This window comes from Episyrphus balteatus, chromosome 3, assembly GCF_945859705.1.
Source record: "Episyrphus balteatus chromosome 3, idEpiBalt1.1, whole genome shotgun sequence".
In the NCBI taxonomy this organism is placed as follows: domain Eukaryota; kingdom Metazoa; phylum Arthropoda; class Insecta; order Diptera; family Syrphidae; genus Episyrphus; species Episyrphus balteatus.
The window spans coordinates 68192461-68215488 of NC_079136.1; the positions used below are offsets into that span (position 1 = coordinate 68192461).

The 23028-nt window shown below is 30.8% G+C and overlaps 1 protein-coding gene across 2 annotated transcripts in view; it reads right to left on the reverse strand.

Annotated features, from left to right (window-relative positions):
• Window positions 1-1265: 1265 nt before the first annotated feature.
• LOC129913087 (neuroendocrine convertase 2) overlaps window positions 1266-23028 on the reverse strand; it is a 94035-nt gene continuing 72272 nt past the window's right edge. The window contains exons 3-12 of one of the 2 annotated variants that reach the window (XM_055991539.1): window positions 19599-19869; window positions 19397-19434; window positions 6629-6705; window positions 6464-6552; window positions 6207-6382; window positions 5785-6098; window positions 5492-5725; window positions 5269-5433; window positions 5055-5175; window positions 1266-1712 (exon numbers count right to left, since the gene is read on the reverse strand). In XM_055991539.1, coding sequence (XP_055847514.1) covers window positions 1551-1712; window positions 5055-5175; window positions 5269-5433; window positions 5492-5725; window positions 5785-6098; window positions 6207-6382; window positions 6464-6552; window positions 6629-6705; window positions 19397-19434; window positions 19599-19869 — 1647 coding nt within the window. In that variant the 3' untranslated portion in view covers window positions 1266-1550. The remainder of the gene's footprint in view (window positions 1713-5054; window positions 5176-5268; window positions 5434-5491; window positions 5726-5784; window positions 6099-6206; window positions 6383-6463; window positions 6553-6628; window positions 6706-19396; window positions 19435-19598; window positions 19870-23028) is intronic. The other variant, XM_055991540.1, reaches the window with a different exon arrangement.

The window sequence follows — 23028 nt, forward strand, 5'->3', positions numbered from 1 at the left end:
AAAATGTCGCTTAAGTAGGTTTGAAAGTAAGTTAGGTTAAGTTGTAGTGTTTGTCAGGCGAAGTACCCGACACACTTAGACCCTTATGATACCACAAAAGACTAGCAAGTTAAGAACTCACTAGCCACTAGTTTCAAAGTAAACCTGCAACAAGAATTTATTAGAAATGGCACAGGTTTGATATTAACAAACCAAATAACCTTATAAGCTTTTAGCGTTTCTAGATTTCAGTTAAACCAGCTCATGTTTCCAGTGGCAACAGAATATGAGCCTGAACACTTCCCAAAAATATTCTGGGTTTGAGAATGTAACAAGAAATGATTTAATAATTTAATGCCCGTTACAAAATAAATGCTATAAATGAATTGTTTACCATTTTATTCACTTTGTCACCTAGGCTAAAACGACTATACGAACTGGAATACCTTTTTTGCCTTTAACCAACTCAAAAAAAAAAAAAAAATATATATATAATAGCAAGGTATCCAAGGAGACCCCAAAGCCGAACCATTTCCATGTAGAGGTGGTTTATTTGGGACTTACTAAATCCAAAATGAGACCTATTTATACAAAAAAGACTCCTGTAGTCATATAAATAAAATACATAAGTACGACTTTGTATATTAAAACTTATTCAGGTTTCCATGTAGTAAAATTTTCAGGCATTGTATCATTTTTTTAATTTTATTAATATTTGGGACACAATTATAAAAAAAAAAAAAAACAAAACATCTATATCAATAGATAAAAAGAAAAGGGGGGCTTCTGATTTGTTTTTGTTACGAAAAAAAAATTTCCACCTCTGACCTCACTGTCTGGGATGAGATAAATATACGCCATTACAGTTAACAACAGTAGCATTTTTTCATAATCCAATATCTTCGACTTTCTTTCCATTTGATCGTAGAATATTTAATAATTTTTTCTGACTGTTAAATTGGTCCCGAAAAAATTAAAATTCAATTCAAAAACCTTCGATCTAAAGTGGGCCTTGAGTTTTTTTTTTTCGCCCAACAACCTAACTCTGAATAAAGTCATGTTATTAACCATTTAGAAAATGTTAGCTCTTAAAAGCTTGGTGGTTCTGTTTGTGAACTAAAATAAAACAAAAAAAAAAAAAAATAAAACCCATCACTAAGATTTAAGCGAAATTCGAATGCGTTAAAAAATATTCATAAAACTTTTGGAACCCATTAATTGAATTTTCGAACTTCTTTTTTTAAACAATATTAAAGTACAATATTAAATACCACCCTGAGTGTTCCTGAGTTTAACCTCTAATTATATAAATTAATTTTTTTGTTTTTTTTTTCACTTAGGATTCTTCTTTATGTAACTTATATATATTTTGGTTAAAACAGAACATTTTTTAAAATTTTCTTTCTCTTTCAATCATTAAATAAGATTTAAAAATAATTTTTGTTCTTAAAATCAAAATTAATATAAATTAATTATTTTTAGGTTCCAAATTCATGAAACCACAGCCTGTCTACATCCTTCCTTGGATTGCACTGATTGCACTTTGTTTTTATAATTTTTTTATTTTGATCTTAATGCATTTTCTTTTCTTCATGAGCTTTTTTGACAATGGCCAATTTTGAGTGAGGTGAAGCCGGTGATAGAGATCTATAGGGTGGCTCCTTTGTACCATGCAAAACTAAGGACCATTCTTTAATCCATCCGGAACGGGGTTGTTGTGAATTGAAACGAGCCTGAAATAAATAAATAGCGTTGTTAGTTTTGATATCGAGTTGTAATCAATATATGTATGTAGGTATGCATTTATGTATTTCTGGAAGAAAAATTAAAAAATTTACAATTTGACTTAATCCCCTGGGTTATATTTTTTAAAGTATCTCCCCAAACTGTGCACAATGCGTCGAGCCAGCTTCACGGTCCAAACTGAGCAAACGAAAAATTGTATATATACCTATATGAGCAATTAAAGTTTTCGATGCAGAGTACCTACACATAATAAGGTAATATCTTCCGAACGTTGTCAAAATTTGTTTGTCAAAAAACGGAGACCTATCTGTCAGGCTTAGAGGATATAATATATGGAGTGCTTGTTCCTATACCTAACACATTGTAACGCCATATGCATGGATAGGGGTCGCTGCCCCCGTTTTTCAATGAAAGTCCGGTTCCGCAGCTGTAAATAAACACGCTTGTTGATGACAGCCATCAAATGAAAATAAAATGGAGGCATGCACTCATCGAAAAACTTAAAGAAACTAGAGCCCTCTATAAAATCTTCAAGGAACTAACAGCACAAGCACTCCATATATTATATCCTCTAAGCTGTCAGGTCGGCCTTTAATTTTTATATTTGTAAACAGGAAGTTTCTTTTGGTTTTAATTTATAAAATGTCATTTGAAAAACTTATAAATTGAAAAATAACAAATTTTCTTTGTGCTTCTTGTCGGAAAATGGTCAAATATTGTTAAAAAAAAATTAGTTTTGTGCTTGGTTTATCTGTTTTTTGTGCGTTTTTCGTCGGTAAAATTTAAAAGTGAAAAAATTGACAAGGTCTCAAATTTTGTCAAATTTGACGATCAAATTTTGACAACGTGAGGAAGATATATGTAACCATATTTTGTGTGCTGTGTTATCGATTTACAGTGGAAAACAAAGGCATCCTTAGTTAAGAACAGTTGTATTTAATTTTTTATAGCTAATTTAGGTCCATTTTCTTCACTCGGAGTTGAACAAAACTTGAGAATTTTTATATTAAAAATTCTCAAGTTATGTTCAACTCCGAGTGAAGAAAATGGACCTTAATGATCTTTCATTTTATCTCAACAATTTTCTTGTGCTTTACCTTACTTTTGAAATAAATAAAATGCATAAATGAGTCACAGTCACAAGTTTTTGTTCTTGTTGCTCAAATTACATTTTCTATTAGTTTACCAACAAAACTGTTAAATTTTAACAATTTCAAGTGCCTTACGGGAAGAGCCAACATAGATTACATTTTGAAACGTTTTCCAGAAAATTAAATTTACTCGAAAATGTTATATGGGAGATGTCACTTCTAGAGGAGATATTAAAAATATAAAAGAGACGAACAGACGCCCGGATACGGAATGTCGAAAACCCTATTTTTGATTTTCTCCATTATCGTAATGTTGATTTTGATTTTTGATTTTAAGACCTCAAAATTTTTCTTGAGGAAACACCAATACTTGTACTATAGTATAGTATAGAGCAAGAAAAAAAATGCATTACATAATTTTCCATAAGTTTAGCCTGGTAATCGACAAACAAATACAAAATCCAAAATTTCGATCACACGCAGGGCTCAGACTTCAGTTTCAAGATTTCGAAGCAACTTTGAAAAAATAGAAATGAAATAGATCCAAAATTTCGGAATTAGATTTCAAAATTAGACTTTCAGAACATTTATTTACAAAAATTTTTTCTAAAAAAAATTATTTTTCAACAAAATTATTTTTTTTTTAACTTTTTGTATTATATTCTTTTCCAAAAAAACCTTTCTCATCTAGTGGTTCCAACGGTGCTGTGAGGTAAAACGGTTAGTTCAGCATAATCTAACAAATTTTTGAACAGAAATTCTTCAAAATCAGTCAAAATTACTTTGATACATAATATATACACTAAGGGAAAAGCCACCATAAAACAACGTAAAATCAATGAAAACCACATTGATTTAACTATTATTCGGAATGATTTTGCGTTGAAGATGAACATTTTAAAATCAACGTGGAAAAAAAGGTTAATTTTTGATGGTTTCGTATCTTAAAGTCATATAAATCGAAGTAGTTCATCTTTGAAACAAAGACGTTTCAACTTCAATTTATTTTTTCCCTCAGTGTACCTATGTATATCTTGAATTCGAATAATAATAATTGACCTCCATTCATCTTTTGAGATTTCAGTGGAGCTTCATTTTTCAATGCCTCTATCATATTCAAAATTGAAGTTAAATCCCTTTCTCTAATTTCTCTAAGTTTATTGTTTGAAAAATATTTTTCAATCAAGAAATAGAAGTACATAATACCTAGTTCCTGAAAAAGAGAAGTAGGGAAGTAGATTTTATTTTTTTCCACAAATCGAAGTAAATCTACTTCGATGAAGTAAAGTCCGAACCCCGATCACACGCCACTCTATATCAATTTTTTTAATTATGTCTGTGCAATAAGACAGAGTAGCTTAAGTAAAAAAAAAATTTAAAACCAATCCAACTCTTATCTGTAATTACAAAGTTTTAATGGCTGTGTTCCTTTGGGCTCAGCAAAGTACTTTTCAGTACTTCTGAATCCATTCAAGGACATTTTTTCTACAGAAGGAATGGAGTTGAATAAAACCAGAAGTACTTAGCAGTAGATACGTAAGGCCAAAGGAACACAGCTAATTAAAAAAAAAAAAACAAAATTACAGAAATTAGGCTCTGATTCACGCTTAAATGTACAGACAAAATTTCAGTTCAATTAAAATTAGAAACTTTAAAAAAAGAAACATTAAAAATGAAATTTTCAACAGTTCCTTAAGTCCACATAAGCTATTCTCTCTTATTGCCATAGATGTAACCCCCAGTAAATATGAAAATGTATAAAAAACAAAATTTTATTTATCGCGGAAAATGTCTTACCGCACAGAACATTTAATAGAATTGCCGTCGCAAATGCGAAATTTGAAAAATATTACTCATACGCCACAGTAAATACTTATATTTTAAAATGTATTAAAAAAAATATATATCTTGTATTTGCTAATGATATCGACGCAATGCGAATCATGAATTAAGAGGCGGGAAACGCCTACAAAATTGAAGACGGCTTTGCTAGAAATCGAGCTCCCTTGAATTAGGTTATTGAATGCAGCCCAGAGTTTAAGACTTGTAGAACCATCATTAACAATTGTGTAAGTAGTGATGAACTCTTCGGCTTCAATTCATACATCATTGCAGGGATCAATTGAAAAATAGCTCAATGAAAGGATTGTTTCTTTCTTACAAGAAACCATTAAAGCAACAAGGCCATTCCTCAAAGAACCAAAGTACCTTAAATATGTACATCTATTATATTAGTACCTCTAACTTCCACGTTCCATGTGGATACTCCCCCCACGTATGTGTTGTCATAAATGGCCATTTAGTAAATCCATCTCGATGATCATCGTCATTAGCTCGTCTCGATAAAATCATTGATCTGCTGAAATTAATTAAAAACAAGACAAAAACAATTTTAACACATTTTTTGTTCAATTTTTCAAATCATATTAATATCATGAAAAATTCCTATCACCTCGTTCCCATGGGCGATGTCAAAAACAATTCCAAATCACCTCGTCTCGAAGCATTAGCTGTTATAACAGCTTGAACATGTTCCAAATAATTAACTTCGGTATCAGTACCTTTGCATGCATCTGTTTTTATTTCAAGGAATAAGGATTTTCCAGCTGCTATTTGACTTTTGGGAAAATTAAAGTTTAATAAGTTTGAAAATTAGGGAGAAATTAAGGAATTACTGTGGCTCAGAAACAGCACCAGCTTCACAATGATATCGTGGCGGTACAGTTCTCCATTGTTTCGCTAAAGTAACCATTGCTCCAGCATCAAGAACTCCGAAACCAAAAAGGTGATTAAACTCCAGTCCAACTCCATTCATTGTCCAATGGAAACGATTCTTTGCATCGAAAAGGGAATTCCTTTTCGAAGTCAATACAGTCAAGTGCTGTATATCACGCCACGTTAAACTTGGACTAAATGAAGAGGTTAAACGTTCAGTAACTGAATCAAAATATCATAGCAAAAAACCTACTTTGCTTCCAAAGCTAACGCAAACACTCCAGCTGCCTCAGGTGCTGCAGCACTTGTACCCGAATGCGTTGTTGTGCATTTGCCATACAAATCCGTTGTTGCAACTCCAGTATTTGGATCCTTTGCACCATTACTAAAAGTACTAGCCAACGTGGAAGAACAGCTTTCATCATAATGAGCATTTTGGCCATCATTTATGGCACTGTTTATAGAAATGGTCCACATTGAAGCAGCATATCCGTCGCAATTACAATCGTCCTCTTCGCCACCATCACCCGAAGCCCAAACATAAATATTTCCTAGACCATTTCGTCCCTTTTGGAAACGCAATTAAATATATAAGAAAAATAATAATAATAATTATTTGCATGTGCTGGCTTGGCGCACTCTTGCCACATCTCGCATTCTCATTATTTTAAGTACCTCATTAACACCCTGGACAATGGCCCTCATTGTGGCATTACGTGGCCCATCAACAGTCTTGCCATCGTCCGTTGGACCCCAAGACGCACTGTATATATGAATTTTGTGGGGTTCATGTCCCATAGAATTGGCCTCAATTAAGTCTGTCATGTAAGGTTGATCCAACATTCTTATCCCTGTGAAATGGGAAAAGTGGAATATATAGTTACACAAGGATATAATTGAATATTTTTTTTTGTTGGTGGTCATGGTCATACCCGCAATTTTACTATCATAAGCAACTCCTACACCGCATATGCCATTATCACGTGCGGCAGCAACTTCTCCAGCACATCGTGTTCCATGACTATATGGAAGAAGAACAAACAAATAGTAGTTGTTGAATGCCATAAAAGAGATGATGAAAATTGTATTGGACTTACCTGTTGAACCAATCATCGGTATATCGAGGATATGGAAATGGGTCGTTACTACTGAAGTCGTAACTGGCTTCTGCATTCTGAAAATGGAAAGGAAGATCATAAAGGATTATTAAGATTAAAAGTTTAACAAGGACATCAAGATAAAAATAATCAAATTTGTAAAAGCAATATCAATTTTAAGGAACTGTATGTTTGGATTTCAAATTGAAAAACATATAATTGGAAGTTTAAAAGTGTGGCTTTCAAGCTATTACAGCTTTACGGTTGATTTTGTATGCATCAGTCCGTGTTTTATATTTAACAATCCTGCTCTCAGGAAATATTGACTGGGTTGCTTGTACTAAAGATTCACTAAAAAAATCCAACTTTTTTAAAGGTCGATTCTACGGATATTGATGAGAGCGAATTATACCATTTAAGAAATGCTTTTCTTCTTGTCTCCAAACAAAAGACTCCGTCAATGGTGCCAGAGCTTGCAAAAGAAAGGATGTCTTGAGAAAGACAACAACAAACTCCTTCAAATATTGAAACTTCTTTAATGTTGAGTTTTCAGGAACTAAAACATATGTAAGTATCGTTCAAAGAGTTCAGGGGATCAATCCGTAAAATTTTAAATGATAACACAGTGTAACACTCAAAATATACGCGGGCGGAGACCTATCAGGTTTTGTAGAGCTAGTCGCACTGATTACGAAACGGTATTTGAAAATCCCCTAACACCCCCAAAATCTGGAGTTACGGGCAAAAAACGGTTTTTTGGACCTTCACCCATTTTCGATTCTTTTAAAGTTTCTGATAGAAGATAAATATACCTTTTCAACAATGTATAAAACATGTAACTCGGTTAAACCACGTAGAATTTATAAGCTGTCAAGTTCAAAAAATTTTTTCGTCATTTGCCCAAATTCGGCATTAATTTAAAGTATATGTTTAAAACAACATGCTATTTAAAAAATATATTCTAAGACTATATCTATTTCCCAATCAATCGAGGTATTTTTTATGAAAATCACTTCAAAATTGGCTTAGAAAAAAAAATTTTTCGATTTCAACCCAGATACAGAAATTCGAACTTTTAGGTATAGAACAAAAATGTTGTTTCGGCACGTAGTAGTAGGATAACTTGGGCGCCAGGATTTGATAACGGTTTTTTGTAGAGGAGCTCAATACAAACATTTTTTTCTCTGGGAGGCGGGTCTATCTCTCCCAGTTTAGGTGGGAGGGGCATTTTTCTAAAAAAAAATTATCAAAATAAAAAAAAATTATTAAAAAACAACGGCAACATTTACGGTAATAAATTATTCCATTTCCGAAAGGCAAAATTGTACATTTGATTCTAATTTATAAATCAATATAATATAACCAGTAATTTTTGAAATAATCGATTTCAAAGTTAAAAATAGGCGAAAAAAATTTTTTAAACTCATTTTATACTATTTTTGTCCAGACTGTGAATTTTAGTAAAAAAAAATTACTCACACAGAAAACTACCTTAATTGATTCCTTATCGAACAGTGAAAACTATATGTTTTTTATGTCTTCTAGTTTTTGAGAAAATTGACGAAGCTAGAATTTTTTCAATGAGTTAAGGTCCAAAAAACCGTTTTTTGCCCGTAACTCCAGATTTTGGGTGTGTTAGGGGATTTTCAAATACCTTTTCGTAATCAGTGCGACTAGCTCTACAAAACCTTATAGGTCCCCGCCCGAGTATATTTTGAAACCTCATTTTTGTTACACCGTGTGATTGACAAAACAATAATCGCTAACTTAAACAAACAAAAAAAAGATGAAATTAAAGCTAATATAGGGTGAAATAGTCAAAATTGTAAGAAATTCGACGAATATTAAAAAAAAAAATCATTTAATGGACTTACAATTTTGCATTTTTTTCTCTTATCTTTTTTCAATGCAAAAATATTTTTCTATTTGCAACACAAATTTAATTTTCATTGCAAATTTTTTTTTATTTGCACAAAAATGTTTTTTTTTTTTAACTTGTAATGGAAGGCAAATGCATTACAAAAAATAATTTTTTACAACCCCGCTGGGATGTAATAATGAACATCAATGACATACCTCAATCACTAGTTTACGATATTTTTAAAATATTCTCACCCGAATTTAGCAAATTTTTCAATATTTTTCGCGATTTTGCATAGCGCAAGTACATTTCTATTAGCCACATACGGTTTCTGTTTTGGGTTTTTTGTTTTTACAAGATTGTTTGTTAAAAGCTCCTCTTTGAAAATGCAAAACCAAAACTTTGCTAAGTTACCTCACCAAAGCGCTAATATCTATTTTCTTGAGCAAAATCGTTTTTTCTATTCAAGTTATCGTAACTAAACAAGATCAAGAAATTGTAAACAAAATACAGAACGAAACGAAAAAAACACAAAGTGCCTTAAAATTAGTACAAAATTGCATTTTTTTTTACCAAATCCTTTTTTTTTAACAAAACAATTTTATAGGTATTTTTTTCAGGTTACGGTTACCCTCAAACCATTGACTAGAATTTTTTTTATTTTATAAAATGGCTGCTGGGGCGTTTAGGTTTTTAATAAAATTTTGGTTAAAGTTTAATATTCTTGTATTGAAAAAAAAGAAGACGAGTATTAAGGCTGGGTGTACCGTCACATTAAGGGTATAACGTTTATAAATTGGTAAATAACTTTCACATTTGTAAGGATAATTGAATGAAATAAATTTTATTATTTAGTTAATAAACAAGGCTTAAAATATTCGACCTTATATGTAATTTCTAAATTTGAACAAAAAGCAATTTTGAAAAACTTAAACTTGGTTTTTGATAGAAAAAAATTAATAGCAACTGATTCAATTTTTCTTGAAAAACTATTAGACCGAGAGCCGGGATCAGATTTCTTGCGTGAGAGGTAACCGATTCATATGAATGTCAGAGGTAGTCTGAGTCATGGTGATGACGAATACCTTAGTCTGCCTGCATTTATTGGGGCCGTTGCAGTTGTCAAAAGTACTATTTTTCTGAAAATCGATTTAGTGAGGGTAACCACTTAAAATTTATAGATAACCAACGCACAGTGGGGAAAAGGCGGAAAAAACCCAACTTTCGGAAGTACGATTTATTTTGATACTGCACGTGTTTCTAACAGTTAATTAGTTGAAGAATCAGAAAATGAAAACTGTTTTTCAAAAAAAAAAATTGTGGTCCTGGAGATTATCGCTCAAAGTTGAAAAACAGTGAAAACTGATAAAAATACAAGTAGTTTCAAAATGATCTATTTTCCTTAAAATTTAAAGGTTTGAACCAATTTTTTTTTGTAAATAGGCTTAAAATAAATTGACAAACAATATGGTACATTAGTTTAGCGAAAAAGAATTGAATACAATTTTTTTGACAAAAAAACATTCAATTTTAGTGACTTTTTTGGTTCAAATTAGGTTTTAACTACTGCCTCCGTCTGCCTCTGTTGGCGGATAGGTTTTCCTAGATAGTATTGAATCTCAGCAATAGTTTAAAAAAAAAATCTCACCCGAAGACGTCCGTATTCGGTTTTTATAGCAATTTCAATCTGAAAAAGTCATTCAAAAAACCAAAAAAAAAATAAGGCAAAAAAGAAATATGCAGCTATTTTCGCCAGACAAATCTTTCTAAATGTATTTTGGTATGCTGAATCTGAATGTGAAGTCCGTTTTGCTAAACAGCCCAAAATTTTTGATAAGATTGCAAAAAAAAATTTTAAACCCACAATTTTAAAGTTTTTCCCAATTTAGTCGCTGTTGGGATCAGGAGTTTGTGTTAATGAAACCTGCATTGCACATTTACCTATTAAAACAAATGTTTTTTTCACTAATCGGAATACAGTAAAACTGGTTATTTGAAGATTCTCTTATCTTAAGTTCCACTTGTTTCCAAAAAAAGGATGGAATGATTTGATGGAATGTTCCGCTAATTGAAGGAAAAGTTTAGGCTTGGTAGCCGTTTAAATTTTAGAACTAACCAAGGAAAAAAAAGTTTCCAAGAAAGTTAAATTTTGAAAAAAATGCCATACCTACCGTTTTTGGACATTTTTAATTTTTTAAAAATTTTTGATTTTTTTTTTTTGATTTATGTAAAATTTAAACGGTATTTATTAATAAAATGTTCAAATAAACTCAAAAAAATTTGATTTTTCTAAAAAAGCGATTGGAAGTAAGTCATTTACAGCTGCAAAAACTTGATTTCTGATTTTTTAATATAATTTTTTTCTGAGTGGGCGTGGCAATGGGTGGTCATTCGTGTAGATTTGTCTTGCTATTAGCTACCTTTCCTGCAAATTTCATGAAAATTGGTTCAGTAGTTTAGTTTTAATTGAGTTTTTTCCGGTCTCCCATACAAGTTGCCCCACAGTGCAACGCCACATACTAACTGATAACAAATATACCAATGGCAGATATTTTAAGTGGGGCCAAACCCTCGGCAGACGGTCTCGAAAATGCAGTTTTTCTGAAAATTAATTTATTTAGGGTAACCACGTGAAATTAGTCACATCCTGTAGCTGTGGACTCCCTGATAACAAAAATACCCATAGCAGGCATTTTAAGTAGGGCCAAACCCCCGGCAGACGGTCCCGAAAATGCAGTTTTTCTGAAAACTTATTTATTTTACTTTTTCACATAACTCGCGTATTATTGGACCTAGCAGAAAAAAATGTACAACAATCTTGAAGATAATTTAATTTCCTACAGAATATGTTAAATAAGTTTTTTCGATTAAACCTTTGGTTTAAGAGTTAGGGTGTTTGTTTTTTTTTGAAAAAAAAGGGTGATTTTCTTATTTTTTGGTGATATCTCTTTTATTTGAGCTTTTTTGAAAATGAATTTGAAGTAAAATTTTAGTTTTTTTTTTACCTTCATTTATTACTTTAACGGTTATTCGATTTGATAGACCGTTTTCGATCTGTATAGGAAAAAAACTTCAAAAAGATTGCAATTTTATATATAGGAAAAAGGTTAAGGAAAACGGTTAAATAAAAGAGATATGACGAAATTAAGATAATCACCCTTTGACGTGTTTAAAAAAAAACCACCTTAACTCTTAAACCTGGCTCTAAGACTATATGTTATAAAGTCGAAATAATAAAAACTAATTTTTTGTGTATTGAAAAAGGCCAAATTCCAAAGGTTGTCTTAAAAACTGCGACAGAATTTTAATCGTGTATACAAAGTCCTTTATACCTCGATGTTATGGCTAGATAAGCTGACGTTTTAGCTAATACATTGGTGTTGTGTGTCCTTTTTTGACCTTCGTTTGACCGATTTATACAATATCGTCGAAATATATAAGCAGTTGGATGCAAATTTGAAAGATTGTGCCTCTAGTGTAAGTTAGAGTTCTGAATTTCTAAAACGAGGCGAGGTTAAACAAGTCAAATGACAGCACGTCACCTTGTTCAAAACCTTTTTAAGGTTTTAAGGCTAGGTTTTTGTAGAACCTGACAGAGTAGCTACATTGACATTCTGCACAGGAAGATACCTATCCAAATGTGCTATACAGCCCGTTCTGAGATAATATACGCTGCGCTGCCTTGAAATCGATTAATAGAGCTCGTTGGCAGCTCTTTCTTGAAACTTTCAAATATCCTGATAAAGTTTATAATGTGTTTTAAAAGTCTTCATTTGTTTTACGACTTCATAGATATCAACTCTTTTATGGCATGCATATTAAATACTTTGAAATACTTGAATTAATCGACAGGGTAACAATCTATTCGGACTTAAAAGGCCATCACATATCAGTATTAATTAAAAAATTTAAATTTTTCTTTTCAATTTGAAGCTTTTTTTTTTGTAATTTGAATTCAATGAGAAATCGATTTTTTTTTGTGAAATTGAATCACAAATTTTATGTGTGCTATTATTTTTGTCTCTCCTTTTTTTTCCTTGGAAATTTATAAAGTTTCATTTTAAATGATACTATTTTCTATGCTGCGAGTTGTGTGTGATGTTGATGTGGTTTGGGGTTCAATATTATACGATGAACGAAGAACACCTGTGCATGAGAGTTGAGTTGAGGCAAGAGCCCAGTAAACATTTTTAATTGGATTTTCAATCACACAATGGCAGTTAATTTTCTTATCAAGCAGTGTGCATTAATTCCGGGAGAGAGAGACGAGAGACTTTAATTAAATATAGAACCATTTGGAATAAATTTGAATCACGAAAGACAAAAAAAAAAAAACCATAGTTAAATAGTAAATTTTGTTTGTGTGATAAAATTCAAAGATTAAGCAAAAAAGTCCTTAATCTTTAAAAGGGAATAATTTATCAAAAAATGGGAAGTATTTATCAATTTAGCTATTATGTCAGTGCCACTTACACAGCTAGATTATTAATGGAAAAACAAAAATAGAAGCTAGTTGATGGATGGATTATCGCCTCCCCAAAGGATGAATGTTACGAGAAAAAATAGTGTACCACATTACTATTGAACTTTTCAAAGAAATTATGGATACAAAATTCTCAAAACCATTTTTTCCTTTACACCATAACAAGTGTTCAAAAAGAAATCATACAAAAAGAAGTGTACTTTCTTATAGAGTACATTACGCTTTATGAATTTCAAAAACTTGAAAACAACTTTATATTCCCTCTTATTTTCTAACTCAAAAGTAGTTCACAGCTTTAGCAAATGCAAAAATTTACCCTTCTACTTTATATTCCTTTTTTCTGATATATATAAACTTACGTATGCACTTGTAAAAGTAACAGGTTCATTATGACAAAATAAGTTTTGAATTGTGTAAATGTCAAAGGGTAAAAATTCTAGTGTTTGCATGTACCAAGAAGAGTATATCTGAAGAGAGAGTTAGATATCATCATCTGTCTTAGACAGTGTAGGGAAAAGTTTTATAACTCAACAAAAGTATCACTTCCGACTTTCGAGTGCGCATATAAAACGAGTACCTACGTAGTTGTGTAAATAAAATGTTGGTAAGATGTAACAACAAACAAGCGGAAGTTAAACTATTGAAAAAGTCATTGTTTTTTGGTTTATTTTTGAATTTTAAATTGAATGTAAAATTGGATTTATTCTGTGGTGACCTAGTAGTTTTGTTTTATTTAGCTTGTTTTACTATACAAAAAATATTATCTGAATACACTGCGGGAAAAAACAACTTAAAATCAACGAAAACCACGTTGATTCAACTATTTTTCGGAATGATTTTACGTTGAAGACGAAAATTTTAAAATCAAAGTAGAACATCGTTAGTTTAAAGTGGTTTACCGTTATAAAACATCTTTAAATCAAAGTTGTTTCAACTTTAAAAAAAAGCATCAATTTATTAAAAAATAAAATGCACGACTGGGGTCGCACGTACTTGCTCTTATGGTAAAAGTAGATCTTATCTTAAAGCTTTTTATAATTATAATTCAATTTAGTTAAACCATTTCAAATATTGTAAGAAAGTACCTACATAAAATCTGTTTTTATAATATATAATAAAACACCGTTTTGATCACAAAATGAAGTATGGCATTTGATTTCTTGTATGAAAAGGAATTTTGAGAAAAAAAAATTTGAAAATCGTTAGAGCCGTTTTTTTAAAATAATTTTTTATATATAAAAATTTTCTAGCATTAAAAAAAAAAGTTGGTATGCCATTTTGAATAAATAATTAATTTACGCTTAAAAACAAAATTTCGAAACATTTCAAAAATCTGTTTTCAAAATATTGATTTTTCAAACAAAAATTTTGAGATATTTTTTTAAAAATCCAAAAATGTGTTTTTTGAAAATTTTTTTAACATTTTAATATTACGGTTAACTAAACGCTTTTGTATAAGAATTTTTGTTGAAGTCAGGTAAGTCTTGTGAGAGATATTTTAAAACCAAAAAAACGGTTCTATGGCAGGTACCGTTAGTAACCTTCCAAAAAATATTTTTTTTTAAATCAAAAGTTGGGTCTTGTTTGTAAAATTAAATACAAATTTTTTTTATCAAAATCGTTTGAACCGTTTTCGAGTTATTTAGTATAACTTGAAAAATTTGTATGGGAGGTACACTTTCTAAGTGAGATATAAAAAAACAAAAAAAAACCAACTTTCAGAATTCTATAAAAATCATCTGCACCAAATTTGAAGAAAATAGGTCCACGCGTTTAGGCTGTGGAAATGTGTACAGATGGACGCACAGACGCACGGACGGAATTGCGAGACCCACTTTTTCGGAATTTTCCATCATCGTAATGTTGGTTTTGATTAAAACCTCAATTTTTTTTTTAACACGAAACCAATACTTGCCCTATTGAGCAAGTAAAAAAAGAAAAAATGGGCAGCCGCTGGGGATCGAACCTACAACTTTTGGGTTACTAGGCGAATGCTTTACCAACGTGCTATCTCACTGTTGAAAATTAGAGTGATATAATCATTTTTATCAAAAAACAAAACCGGCTTCCATGCATGGCTAAAACTGGGACTGAAATGGGACCACATGGCAGCCACCAGCTTTCCAATACAAAAAGAATTATCAAAATTGGTACACTCAGTCTAAAGTTATGAGGTAACAAACAAAAAAAAAAAAAACAAAAAAAATACAGTCGAATTGAATGCAAAGAAAAAAATTTCTTACGTTGTTTCAATTTTATTTTGAAGAAGTTTCATGTTAATTTTTTCAACATTAAATCAACGTTGAACATTTTACATTTTACGTTGCGTTTTTTTCCCTCAGTGTACACAAGTAGTATAGCATTCTAGCTCAAGGACATTTTATATTTGTCTCTCTAGAATATATAAATCCAAAGTATTCCACTTTTGAATTGACATAAATCCATCATCAACTATAATATAAAACAAGTTAGTTTCAACCGCATGTGGACCGCATATTTATTTGTACATTTGAGGTTGTTTTTGTGTCAAGCTCAAGCAGGACTTTTGCCTTGGAGACAGTTTTATGTTTATATCATTAATTAATTAAAAAAGTTTAATGTACAAACATTAGTTGCATATATGTGCATTTTTTTTTTGTAGTTTACTTAAAAGAGCACTATTTGTCTGTTATAGTTTTAGATTTAATTAGTTTTGGGAACATTTTTTATTGATATTAAAAAAAGTTGAGTTTATGACTGGGGAAAATAAATTTTGTTAAAAATTTGCTAGATCTAACAAAACGTCGACCTTTCCTCATTGGTTGCCGGAATTAACAAAACGTACTAGGGTTTCCACCGTTTCATATCTTAGCAGGATTGTATTGTGTTAAGAATTAATTTTTTTTACTTGCGTTTTATTCGGAAAAAAATCTTTAACGGAGAATGTTAAAAAAATGGGCCCGCAATTCTGTCTGTCTGTCTCTATCTCGATAAATGTAGCCTAATCTATTGAAACTATTAATTCTAAACTTACTAGTTTCAGAGTTTTGGTGATTCCCTAGAGGAGAAATTCAAATTTTATTTTTTAGACTTAAATTAACTAGTGACCAAAATGAAAATAATTGTTTTTCTTAAAAACGGTTCTAACGTTTTAATTTAAAAAAACATATAAGTAATCCAGTCAAATAAGGGTTTCACCTCGGATCTCGGAATGAATGCTAATAGAAATTTTTTTTTGCTCAATATCTTCGTTTTGGCATTCTATAACATACCTCAAAAGTCTAGAAAAATCTAATGTCCGCGAGTCGCGATTTTCAAGGTCAAAGCGGGAAAGGAGATTTTCAAAATTAGCAATTATAGACAATGGTATTATATACACATATGATACATGTCTTCGAGGACATGCGGATGCCAAAAAATCTAAAATCAAGACAATCTGACGTCTCTGAAAAAAGTTATACCAGTTTTTCATCTGTCAACCCATATTATTATAACACTTGCAAACTTACTACCAAAAAACCCTTAAAAGTTATGGTAGAGGAACCAAATTTTGCATGAAGGTTTTCATATCCATTATTATTAGGAATAAAAAAAAATGCAATGAAAAAAACATTGATATCTATGAAAAATTGGTATTTTTTGAAAAAAGGGTAAATTTTGGAATATGCACTAAAAAACATCCTGGTAAAATCTTGGAATTAGTGCTAATAGGCTAAATATCTTTGTTTGGATATTCTACATCTTATGCCAAAAATTTAAAAAAATCTCATGTCCGCAACTCCGAATTTTCCTGGTTTGAAGATAAGGTGCAGATTTTGAAAAATTGAAAAACAACACTTTAGATATTTGTTTTAGATCAACATGAATAAGTTGCATTACTTTTAAGGGATGATCAGGTTGACTTGTTTGTGAGTTTTGTTGGAATAAGTATAAAAAAATACCTTTAAATCATGTCGCTTATGTTGGTATACTATACCTATACATATAAAAATTTAAACTTTTCTTATTAATTTTTTTTAAGTGTGCGCCTAACTTAGTTTAACCTGTAAGCCTGTAGCCTATTAGCACTAATTCCAAGATTTTACCAGGATGTTTTTAGCGCATATCCCAAAATTTCCCCTTTCCTCAAAAAATACCATTTTGTGATAGATATGAATGTTTTTTAACATTGCATTGTTTTGATTCTTAATGATAATGAATATTAAAACCTTCATGCAAAATTTGGTTCCGCTACCATAACTTTTAAGGGCTTTTCGGTAGTAAGTTTGCAACTGTTATAATAATATTTGTTGACAGATGAAAAACAGGTATAACTTTTTTCAGAGATGTAAGATTATCTTGATTTTAGATTTTTTGGCATCAGCATTAAAAAATACCTTGAAGTCATGTATCATATGTATATAGTACCATTGTCCATTATTGCTAATATTGAAAATCTCCATTATTGCTACTTTTTAAAATCTCCATTTCGCGCTTTTACCTTGAAAATCGCGACTTGCGGACATGAGATTTTTCTAGAGGTATGTTATAGAATGCCAAAACAAAGATACTGGGCAAAAAAATTTATAGTTAGCACTCATTCCGAGGTGAAACCCTTATTTGACTAGATTATTAGCTAACTATTGAAAATTTATCGTTTTGGTTAATTTTTTTCAAAAAAAAAAAAAAAGAATATATTTTTTCTTATTTTTGTCGAACATTTGAATACCTACATAAATCATAGAAAGTGATAAGAAATATCAGCAAAGTTTATATAAAATCGTTGAAGTCATCAACCAAATACACGTAAATAACCAAAGTGTCAGTTTTCGAAAATAAAAAGGCAAGGAAATATTTCCACTATCCGAATTTTTTGAGACAAACTGAAAATGCAGTTTTGTTAGAATAGCTTAAATCATTGCACACACCAGTGTTATCGATATGCGATATCGTTAGAGCCGTTTTTGAGAAAATCGTATGGGAAGTACAAGTTCTAAGACATAAGTAAAAAAAAAAAAAACTTGGAGATCTGTACCAAAAAAAAAGAAAACAACAATAAAGTACTTAAAAAATATATGACTGCTTGCCTCGACTGCCTAGAATTTTTTTCTAAGTGTTAATGATTGTTTGCGAGGAGTTGATAAAACCTCAAAGTCATGTCATCTCACCTTATAGCCTTTTATTATATTTTAAGTTTCCCTCCATTTTTTGAAAATCGCAATCATGCAGAAATGGTTAAACAGTCAAAAAGAATGACTGAAATTAATGAATAGTGGAAATTGGGCAAGTTTCACAAAACCATTCTTCATGATGGCATCGTATAATTATGTCCTTTAGCAGGTATAAGGACCTAATTAATATTTTGTTTTCATACTTGGTTTTCTACATTCATTAAAGAAGTTTTCCAAAGTCGATAATTACCTACTATATGCTTGTATATATGTGAAATTATTATAAATAATCACATTCGCCCTTTTTGCTCCTGACAATAACACACATAATTAGTTTCTTCAATATGAAAATAAATGACATTGCAAAAAAAAAATCAATTCTTCTTCTGTTTCACTTAAAAAAAATAAAAATAAAGGAACATAATGAAAAGTAAAACATATTACGTGTGTAAAAGGTTAAAAGTAACAAAATTCCACACAAAAAAAAATTAAGTAATTCAAACTTTTACACAAAAAAAGAAAAAAAAAAACAAATTTATCTCCTTCTCTTAACGACAACTTAACCTTCACTTAAATAAATGCTTCTTTTGAATGGTTTGAGTAAAAGTATCTATTGAGCTGGTACTTAAAAATAATGACTTGACTTTTACCTTATACAAAAAATATAAGCAATGAACAATATAATAAAGACGTATTCATACATTTTCTGCTCGACTTTCAAAAAATTCTTTTACCTCAAAAACGTACCCAAAGTCTGTGTGAAAGGACTCTTCTTCTTTCCCATCAGTGTTCGCTCGTAACTCGTTACATTATTCACCAATTTAGCATTATCATTCATTTACTCCAAGCTTGTGTGTGAATATACTAACTTTTTGTCCGCCCCCCAAAAAAAAACATGTAAGCAATTTTTCAACAGTTTTTTTCGTGTAAGTATGAGAAGACAATATCGAATTTCAAGGCACACCAGCAAGGATAACGTCGGTCGTTTATGTTGGTGATATGAGGGTCTTCGTTGTACGTGTATCAACATAATTTTCTCTCCAATACCCTACTAAAACCTTATGGAAATAATTCTTCGACGAAAGAAAAAGTTCAAATAACTTGATCTTATAAGAATTTATTTATTTAACCCTTGAGCCTTTAGGAAGATCCTATAACCAAGTACTTGAACTTTACATTAACCCGCAATACTTTTCTTACAAGTCCCAAAAGAGACGGTTTTTTTTTCCGGATTTACATAAATTTTTAAAACATTTGTCGATTTATATATAACTTCACAAAAGGATTTTACTTACATAATTGTACTTCAAATCAGGATGCATATAGTCGACTCCTGCAAGGAAGAAGAAAAAAAAAAAAAAAGAAAAAATCTTTATTCGTGCAATCATTTTCTTTTGTGCGTGATGAACATTTTTAATCAGGAAAGGAAAACCGCTGCCTTCACTTCCAAACCAGTCTCAGTCCTTCCGTCATCACCATTTCTTTCTTATAACTTACCGTCATCCATAATGGCAGTTGTGACATTTTTGCCAGTTATTCCTTGGTCCCATGCTGCTTGAACATTCAGGTCAAGACGCACTTTGCCTCCATTCTGTCCAGTATTCTTTAAATACCATTGAAATGGGAAATACGGATCTGTTGGTTCGACTCCCTGTGTACTAGGGACGCCATTTATTGAAGCAAACGGTAGTCCATGTATAGCTGGAATAGCAGGACGTAATCCACGTTTTACTCGTATAAAGCCCGGCTGTTGTATAGCATTGTGAATCTGGGAAAAGAAATATTATATATTATAAGAAATAGAACGTGTTCCATGACAACAAGTAAAGGAAAATTAGTTCAATATAATATTGAGGAGAGATGCTGCATGCTGGGAAACAGAGTCGGCGACAGAAGCGGAAGGCGAGCTATTTTTGGTAGGTATATAGTATAGCTTCCTTACAGTATAGGTACCGCACATGCAAGATTTCATTATATCTTGGTTTCAAGGGAATTTTATTTTTTTTCTCTTACATGACATAGGTATATGTTTATCAGAATCAGAAGAGATATTAAATGTATTTATGTACATTTTCATATGAGAACTTTTACAATAATATATGCAAGCAAGTCTTAAAAACACTTTAAGTCTCTTGATTTAGTTCATTAGTTTTGGCTTTATCGTGTATGAAATACTTCAAGTTAAATTTAAGTAGACTGCTGTTGCAAAATAAAAAAAAAAACAAAAAACTTTTTAAAGCGAAATAAATTTTGTTTCTTAAAGTTAGCAATTTGATGAGTAAAATTTAAGATTATGGGAAAAAAAGTGCTTTAGGTCTCCTGTGCCCAAAATGTTTGATGTCATAAAATGTATGCCAATTGTTTACAGAGTATTGGCCGTGTTCCTTTGGGCTCAGCAAAGTACTTTTAAGTACTTCTGAATCCATTCAAAGACATTTTTTCTATAGAAGAAATGGAGTTGAATACAACCAGAAGTACTTAGCAGTAGATACTTAAGGCCAAAGGAACACACGTATTGATAACACTGGTCCACAAAAATTAAAAAAAAAAGTCAGGAGAAAGGACTATCATGCAATTGCTATGTGATTTTAAGTGATTTTAGTGTCTAGTTTTTTTTAGCTGTCTAGTTTTTTTTTTAGCTTTTCTCGCCATGATTTTTTTTCGCTATAAACTCTCAAAAACTATTTTTTTTTTCTCAAAAATCCCTATTTTCTTACCAAATTAGAAGTCAAAAAACGATATTTCCTTCAAAAACTATTATTTACCAATAAGTTTTTGAAATACCATACTTTTCTATTTCCAATATCTTTGATAGAAAAATTAATTTTGAAAAGAAATAAATAAATAAACAAAAATAAATAAATGTTTTAATACAAGGGTGAACTCGGCTAACGCGATAGTAGTCGATAATTGATAGTCAAAATAAACGATTTTTGGAGAAAAATGATCGTTTTTTGACTATCAACTATCGGATATCGCGTTAGCCGATTCCACCCCAGTATTTAAAATATACAAAATTTTGAAATAAAAAGTAAAAGAAAAGCAGAATAATAGAATAAAGCATTATTTTCATGGAGAATTTTAGAGTGAACGGATCGTTATTTTGTATTCCAAAAATTTTGTAATCCGTTTCTATTATTTTGAATTAAAAAAAAAAACAGTTTTGAAAATGAAAAAAAGTGCGCACTTTTTATTCGTTCTATAGCTTAAGTATTGGTTTCGTGTCCTGCGATCTAGTCAGCCTGTTTCACATTCAGTCTGGAACTATCGAATTTAGTCATTTTATTTTTTATCGAATTAAACACAAACTGTGAAGTCGTGAATGTAAATGGTGTTCATTTTGTTCCAAATTATATTACATTGCTTCACAGTTTTATTTCATACTAATTAAATTTTCTCTCAATTCTCAAAAAAGTACAGATTTTCTTATTTAGTGCACGAAAAATGTGGAACAGATTTTTTATTACAGTCTGCAATAAGGTGTGTCAAAAAAAGTTTCGTTTCGATCAAAATATAAAGTTGTTTCATTAGAACGTAATTAAGGGCACTTTAAGGCTAGTCGCTTGCAACTTTTTCGGAACTAATTAGCTTGATCATTAGTTGAACCAGCAGTACTTTTTCCTTCAAGAACGAATTGTATGTTTTAGAAAAGAAATTGCTGCTACATGGGAGCAAGTCCTGTAATTTCGCATTGTAGATTAAATTTAATGTCAATTCTTCTGTAATGTTGCTTGTAAATTTGGTGTTTGAACTACCCTTATCCTAATCAGTAGTCTTTGCTTAAGAGCTTTATTTATTTTAAATGGAATTTGGATTTTCGTGGGTTCGAGCCCAACGGTCGCGTCGGCTCAGAAGTTGTATTAATGTCTTGTGGTGTATCAGCCGATGGACTAAGTGGGAGCGGGTCATAATTCTGCTTGTCAAAATTCTGTACGACAAAATTCTGTGGGGTCAAAATACTGTAATACCATAATTCTGTACGTCATTATACTGTAAATACAAAATTCTGTACGTCAAAATACTGTATGAACAAAATACTGACATGCAAAATTCTGTTTTGTAAAATTCTGTACGGCAAAATACTGTATATCAAAATTCTGTAAAAATGCTGTAAAAAAATATCGATATTTTTTTACAGCATTTTTACAGAATTTTGATATACAGAATTTTGATGTACAGAATTTTGAAATACAGTATTTTGACCAACCAGAATTTTGCTGTACAGAATTTTCACTTTCAGAATTTTGTTCGTACAGCATTTTGCACATACAGAATTTTGACATACAGTATTTTGGCATACAGTATTTTGAATACAGAATTTCGCAACATACAGAATTTCGACCCCAACCCGGACTAAGTTTCTCAAGCTGCAGTGTTTCTAGTCCGTAAATGTATCTTCGGATTATAATTAAATGTAATGTACTGTAATGTTTGGATATAAAGGCTTAAAATCTACATAATAATAGAGCTGCAGATGAAAACAATCAAGAGTGCAAAAAATAAGGAAAATTGCTAACCATACCTATAAAAATAGGGTACGTGTGGCGTATACGTAACATTTTCTCTACTGAAAAATGTAAATAGATTTGTATAAAATTTCTGTAGCTCACCAATATACTGAAGCATTTGTTTTTTTGTGATAATTTTCCAATCTCTGAAATGATGTTTATATTCACATGGAATATAAAAAATACCCTACAACCAATCAGGGATATTTACACTACACTCGCTACAATCCCTTTTAAAAACACCATGGCCATGGTTACAGTTCTTTTGCAAAAATATGTTTTTTGTTCTAATTTAATATTTTGAACCTTTAACTGTAAATTAAAGGCAAAAACAGGAAAAAAAGTTGTATTGTTTTACTAATTAAAGTTGGGTTTATTGGTTTTCGGTTTGAAGTGAATTTTGAATCCTTTTTCACTAA